The 7,277-nt window shown below is 39.7% G+C and overlaps 1 protein-coding gene and 1 long non-coding RNA gene across 2 annotated transcripts; both read right to left on the minus strand.

Annotated features, from left to right (window-relative positions):
- Window positions 1-374: 374 nt before the first annotated feature.
- LOC115375003 (uncharacterized) lies at window positions 375-755 on the minus strand. The gene is made up of 2 exons (XR_003929690.1): window positions 558-755; window positions 375-517 (listed from the first exon to the last, which is right to left on the minus strand). It is a non-coding gene; the product is annotated as an uncharacterized LOC115375003 (long non-coding RNA).
- Window positions 756-903: 148 nt separating this feature from the next.
- Window positions 904-3,306, minus strand: ccl25a (chemokine (C-C motif) ligand 25a). The gene is made up of 5 exons (XM_030074232.1): window positions 3,253-3,306; window positions 2,630-2,715; window positions 2,181-2,298; window positions 1,923-2,019; window positions 904-1,828 (listed from the first exon to the last, which is right to left on the minus strand). Exons 2-5 carry the CDS (start codon window positions 2,691-2,693, stop codon window positions 1,796-1,798), a joined length of 312 nt encoding a protein of 103 aa, XP_029930092.1. The 5' UTR covers window positions 2,694-2,715; window positions 3,253-3,306; the 3' UTR covers window positions 904-1,795.
- Between the last annotated feature and the right edge of the window lie 3,971 nt (window positions 3,307-7,277).

Here is a 7,277-nt window from a genome sequence, read left to right on the forward strand (position 1 = left end):
TGATGCGTTATCGGAGATAAGACCAGGTTTGACCTACCTTTGCACCTCTACCAGCAGCATATTTTCATGGCACTGTTTGTGTAACTGCATCTGATTATTACTAAAAATCATGTCATTTTGTACTTTCCCAGCACTGTAATATGATTCTGACAACTGATATAATCCCTAAAATGAAATGTTGTTCTTTAACACTTTTGCTGCACATGCCGGTGTAACATTGTTTTTGCTGTGGTCATATCATGAGTGGTTGTGTTGGTTTATTATTGCACTGAACTGTTGTAAAAACTGGTAATGAATTCAAAAGGGTTGTAAAATGAAGCAATGTGTTGCATAGCATTGTGCTGTCTTTGAACTTGTAAAGGAGGACAAAATGGTCACAGCATACAAGATGTTTATTTGATAGTGATTGCATCAAAATCTGAAGGAGAAAACAGAGCTATAGCAGCATCATAAAGAAGACAAAACAAGAGACAAAACCGCACTCCGACATTTTATGGCTGTGGTACAAAGTAAAGATCTTGGTTGTAAGTTAATTTGTTGCTTTCTCTCGATGCGACATCATCACTCGTCTGGCTTTGTTGACATTGTGCTTTATTATTTTTTTTATTCTAAAATTTATTGTCCAAGTGTTGGGTAAGAGGGCAAACATGAAATCTAAATATGAGTTATACATGTTTCCTGTAAAAAAAATTCTATGTCCTCTGTCTAAACTGTATTGCTAAACAATACAGTTAAAAACAACAACAACAACAAAAAAAAACTATTGCATATATATATATATATATATATATATATATATATATATATATATATATATATATATATATATATATATATTTTTTTTTTTTTTTTTTTTTTTTTTTATGACAGGCTAGGCAAATTCCAGAAAGACAGCTTCACATATACAAGTCAAACCTTTTAATAGCTTATATGGTTAAACTCACAAAGTGATTGCTCAAATGAATTCCTGATTGTATCCTTATAGAAAAAAGGACTTTCTTATATAGAAGCTAAACAAATTTAAGAGTGGAATGGGGTGTCCTCTTTTTCTCTTTGCTCATGAAATTTTCAGTAAAGATGAAGAATAAAATGACATACACATACACTTCTAAATGGCCAAGAAAAAAAAAGACACAACATAATCCTACACAAGTAAAGACCAAATTTTAAATGACACTGAGAGAAAGGTAAAGGAAGTTTATCCCAGTGGGGGAAACATATGAAACCTATGCACAAAATATATAACAAGAGAGACATACAGTTTGGCTTATGAATTCAGAAGGTCATTTTATATCCAACAATATTTGTTTAGTGACAAGCAATGTAAAAAAAAAAAAAAAAAAAAAACATTCCTGTACCTTTCTTTATACACATACTTACACTCCACTTACACTCCATCACCACTGATTAAATTAGGCAAATCTGCACACGGGGTTGAGTTGTATTGTATTTCTACTGTCTTCAAAATGAAAGTTCATCACACACATCATCATGGGAGCAGGCGTGTTATTGAATGCACCTACAGTGAGTGCTAACCTGACAGCATCATTAGTTACGGCAGTCGCACCCTGCACCAGAAAGTGGGGCTCAAGCTACGGGGAGTCCTGACAGAATAGGCCAGGCTTTCACCTTTACACCCAATGCAGAAGTGAAAGCAAAAGCAATGCCAAAGAGGTCTTCTTGGCCAGCTTCCTCTATCACCAACCAGCGAGGCACCATAAAACATGTTACTCATTTACAATAAGGCTCTGCGAAGGGTGGAGGAGAGTGGGGCTTCTGCAGCAGACGGCCTGGATCAGACTTTCTTGGGCCTTCGTCGGTGAATTGTCTATGGAAAAGAAAAGAGCATTTGGTTTAACATCATGTTACACCTTTTCATTCACTTTCAAGCCTTCAGGGAATGGACTCTCTTCAGTAATCACCTTTCTGGTGTGTTTTTTGTCAATATTTTTCATCAGGTCTCTGACCCACTGTTGTGCGGGGTCACCACAGAACACACGGCCCCTCCTCATGGTGAACCTAGAGGACAATTAAAAAGAAAAGACATTTGATTTTAATGAAATAATGGTCTATGTATGTATGTATCTATCTATCTATAGTTAGGTACTGAGAGTAACATTAAGAGTCCAGGGACTTTTCTATCAGGATGTTTCTCATTGTCTTTTTGCATGTGCACGTACACTACAGCAGCGATGTTGCAGCCGCCGTCCGTCTCCTGCCATCTGTACTTCACCGCCATTCTGGATACACCTTTGCTCAGCCCCTTGACATACTTGAGACAGCAGTCCTCATAGGAACCTGAGGACCAGAAATCATGCACAGGTGTCTACAGCATCCAAGAGATATTATCAGACTTATGTGGAAATAATCTGACTTTTATGAAAAAAGAATATGTAGCCACAGGCCTCTTCAGTCAAAATCAGCTCTTTAAAAAGCAACTGAGCGAATGCTGACAAGTGCAAACAATGAGTCAAATACAAATTCCTCAAACACCTTCCCACACAGGTTCTTGGGCAATTTAGCAGCCACGCTGACCTCATTTTTTAGCTGCGCCTTGTGTCTGCAGCTCGGCTCTGCATGCCACCGACTACATGGCACTCACACCAAGTCACTCTAGTTTTTCACTCACCTTGTGCCAGTGTGAGACAGAGGCAGGCAAGGAGGAGCAGGAAGAACAGCAAGTTGCACCTCATGGCTCCGTCTGTAGAAGTAGCTCTGCAAGAGGATGTAAGGATCTGTGTTATTTACTGTGGCCATAAACCTTATCAGTCTGAGATTACTTTGCAACCAGTACTCCCACACCACCTGCCTTCATGCCTCAGACCTTGAACCTTGGATAGACATTCTACAAGGTCTGCCTTTTTGTGAGGATGGTTTACTCTCTGTATGTAAAAGCTGTAAACTTTTTTAAATTATGCACACTTTTTGAAAAATGAAAATCCACAAATTATTGTGCACTTGTCAAATAATTTGATTGTAAGTTAAAAACATTTTAAAGAAATTATTTCTGATGTGGATGACTTTTTGAATGATTTTTAGATTCATTGATCAAAGAATCAGCAAAATTCCATTTTTGTGCTTTCGCCTTAAGTTTGAGCTCAGTGATACTGATGCAATTGATTTGATTTGATTCGACGCAAGACTATGATTTTATTTAATAACGGAAATTACAGCCCAAATATACAACTTGTTAATAAAATGTCAGGCAATAGCAGTCTTTAAGTGTTTATATTAGTGTGATGTGCCACTCACCTGTATTCTGTGTTGTCACCTCCACCTCTGCCTCTCCTGCTGTGTTTTGCAGAGCTTTCACCATCAGCCTGCGCAGGTGAGGCTCTTATAAAGCACCATGGGGCGTTTTGCCAGGGATCGTATTTCCATAAACACGGCTCACCTTTGTACCTGGAGTTCTGTTCTCGTTTCTTTTTTTTGGGGGGGGCGGGGGGAGTTAAAAGCCAACCGTGATGTGGCTTACTTTTACTTCAAGTTCATAACTGACATAAAAAGCCTGGTGTTAAAAGCATGGCTTCTTACTGCATTCAAACACCTCTCACTCCATGTGCATCCCTAATAGCCTTGGCTCACCGGGAGGTGACATATATTTGACTCCAGGAAAGCAAATGTAGCCAGTGGCAAAAAAAAAAAAAAAAAAGCATGCCTGCATTATTTTATTTTCTGTGGTGACAGGTGGTTAGATGTCGGTGGGAGACAGGTGGATGGTAGGCAAGGTTTTAAAAGCACTTTTGAAAAATCAATCATTTTCCAAATGCATTTGTTCTTCTTCAAGAACAGTAAGAGGTTGTTGACTATTTTAAAGGCCAACTTGTTTGTTTCAGTTTTGAAATGGGAAAGAACTGCATCAGGCAGAGACAGCATTTGACTTCATGTTGCCCAGGGTGGTTTTACTTGGAGTCTGGCCTGGCACATTCTGAAAGTTTTTAACATCCTGTCATACTGAGACTTCACTATTGAGAAACAGCCAGTCCTTGGTACTGATTCTTCACTGAAAGTAGTTAGTGTACTTATTCTTACATAATAGGGTATGCACTTAGTTCTTGGCCCCCCAAAATAAGGTTCTAGTGATGAAATCCTTGCTCTTGCATAACATTAAGCAACAAAAAAGATTCAATAACAGACTTGGCCGAGTGAATCGTTTTTGGGACACCAAATATGTGCAAAGGCAGCTGTTGAAGCTTGTCCTAGAATAACATAGGCCTTGTTCAATTTCAAGTGAAGGTTGCAACTACATTCAGTGGAAGAGATTTTTTCCATTGTATTGGAATGGTGTTTCTTTGAGGAAATATGTGCACAATCATAAAACACACTGACACACATACACATACACATAAACACCTGTAACATTATGTACACTGGATAGATGGACCTATGGATGCCAGTTCAAAGAGCTTACCGTGTGAAACACAAACAAACGCAAGATGCTAGATTTGTCTTATTGGCTGACTTTGTTTGCTTACTACTGCATTTCTCAGTAGAGGAATCAACATGAAACTCTCCTCTGCACCTGAGCATCACACTTTTGGTTTGGAGAGTCCCTGTTATTGCATTTCTGAGCTTTGTTTGATCATGTCAAGCACGAGCACGGCCATTTGAAACAGAGAAGTTATATCCTTGTCTCTGTGTGTATGTCATGTGGAGAACATAATCAGATGTAGAGGGGGACAAAATGTCTGTTACACACAAGTGTAGCGGTGGTAAAGTTGCCTCTGCTGTTGCTGTTACTCCAATATATATATATATTTTTTTGACAGTGGAAGTCCCCTACAGATGGGATAACAACCCTTATCAAGCCATTAAGTGGATAGTTTGATTCTGAATGACTCGTTTGACCCCATGCGACTCCTTTGACTGGCAAGAAACAGGAAGTGCAGGGTTGTAAAGTCTTGAGCCCATGTGTGTCCATCTGCAATCAAGCAGTAAACAAATCAATGGCTAATCTGTGAGCTCCACTTGCTGATCACATTGCACAATCAAACACCTCAGGGGGTGAGTGAGGGGGATGGGGTGTTCAGGACTTATTTATATAGAATTCAGTGTCAGAGGGCCCAGGCTGGATTCAAACCCAGGCCATTGCAGTAAGGACTAAACCTTGAAGACATAGCACACACTCTACCAGGTGAGCTACCAGGGCACTCAATTTTTGGTCATTTCTCATTTTTTTAGTTATTTGTTATTTCTTGCTGAATTGCCAATCACTCTTTTCCACATGTTTTTTTTAATGAAATCAAGTGAATTTGCTGTGGTTTTAAAGGGTTAAATTCTTGTGAAATGCATCTACAAGAGAGAAGAGAAAAGACGCAATACGGATAAGGTCAGACGGCTGACTCATGACAGTGGGTGAACTATTTAGCAAGTGGATGAACTTTGTCGGTGGTATAAAGTGCGGGGGGTTAGGTAGAGAAGTGATGGGGGCATGTCCATCCTTTCCCCTGTTTCTACTATGCTCCTGAAACACCTTTGAGGTCAAATGCTTGAAAATATTCTTAATTCATCAGTTCAATCTGATTTATTATAATTTATGCTGAAGATGTATATCATGAACATTTTGGTAAATTGGGTAAAATCTATTTCACAAATGAAAAGGCTGCAGTTTAGGTGGGTTTAACCTCCACTAGTGCAGTCCATCCTTAAACACATTATCTCTGAGGATCTTGATGGATGACTTAGCTGCATCACTAATTCTGCTGAAATAGATGCTCAAGCAAGCCCTTAGTCATATTGCAATCTGACAGTTGAGAGGCCTCTGCAGTGAAAACACTTGTCAGCATCGTCACACCATATCCATCCACAACCTTCCTGTGCTCTTGTCAGAGCAGACTTTGTTGGTTTGAACGCTTTGTGGCACATATTAATGGTCCTTGAGAGTCGGAGTGGACATTTGATAGTGTTGTTCACTCTTTATTCTCTATTGCTACATGCCCCCAGCCTGCCAAAGCCTAATGAGGAATTTCGCAGACCTGCATTTTCACTTTCCTGTGCCTGCAAGGTCCTGCTGCTGCTTAGCTGGCCACTGTTCTGCTTCTGTAATACACATGGCAATGTGGTCCGGAGCTGAGAATTTCTCATTTCCTTCCTGGTGCCACCCAGATTTCCGAGCAGAGAATGTAAGATCAATCTATTGCGCAAGGCACTGTAAGGCCCTTGTGTGAAATCAGTAGCTTTGATGCATGTGAATCTGGCTTCCTTTATTAACAAATGAGCTGTATTTTGTGGGAGGTTGATATTCTGTGCTTGGATCTGTGTGGGTTCAATCAAAGTACCATATGAAAGCATTTTATATGAGCTCTGGCCAAATAACTGGCACCGGTAACAAAGAAAAACAGAGCTGGCTGTGGTTACCCCTATTTCTGGTTCTGATATGTTCGTAGATCCTGATGGATTAATGGTACTGAACTATAACCATGGGAGGGAACATTTGTCAGAAGATGATGGTCCACTGCCAAAGGAGTTTGGGCTCAGGCCATGTGATGATACAGTGTGTTGTCTTCAGAATTCCTTTAAACAATGTGATATGTTGCAATCAGTGCAAACTCCTCGCACAGCCACAGGTCGTCAGGTGCTGGAAGGCAGCAGGAACTAGCGATAAACTCATACAAACAGATCCTCCGCACACTGACTCAAACTTTACTATAACACTTTATTTAGAGGGAACAACGCGTTTCGCCTCAGCGTCTTCAGGTTCACCTCAAATCTGGCCTGATCATTTCCCGGTGTGTTTTTAAATGTTTGTGGGTCACCTGACCAATTTCACTGTTAGAGCCCGACTCAGGCAAAGAAACACATCAGTGTAACGTAGGGGTCTAATACACTGTGCTGGAACAACAAGCAAGAAGCAGAAAAATATTAACCAAATTGTAAAGTTACACAACCTACAAAAATATTTACATAGAAAGCATCAATGATATATTAGGCAATAGAAATATGAGAGAGTACTAGGCAGCACTATATAAGCTAGAGACCTCATATTTAGAAATACAATACACATCTCTCATGTAGCACAAAAATATGACAAAAGTAGAATATATCCCACCAATTTATCTCTTAAAGAAAACAAGTCAAGTCATGTGAATCATTCATACCGAACGGTTCGACCGTAAATAGTTCATTGATCCAAAAAGCTTCCCTTCTTAGGAGTTGTTTGATAATGTTGCCCCCTCTTGGATTAGGCAATAGTCTTTCTATTCCAATGAATCTGAGAGAAGCTGCAGAACCATGATTTTTTTCTTTGTAGTGTCTGGCGATGGCATAATCCAGGTTGT

Source organism: Myripristis murdjan, chromosome 17, assembly GCF_902150065.1.
Source record: "Myripristis murdjan chromosome 17, fMyrMur1.1, whole genome shotgun sequence".
Lineage (NCBI taxonomy): Eukaryota > Metazoa > Chordata > Actinopteri > Holocentriformes > Holocentridae > Myripristis > Myripristis murdjan.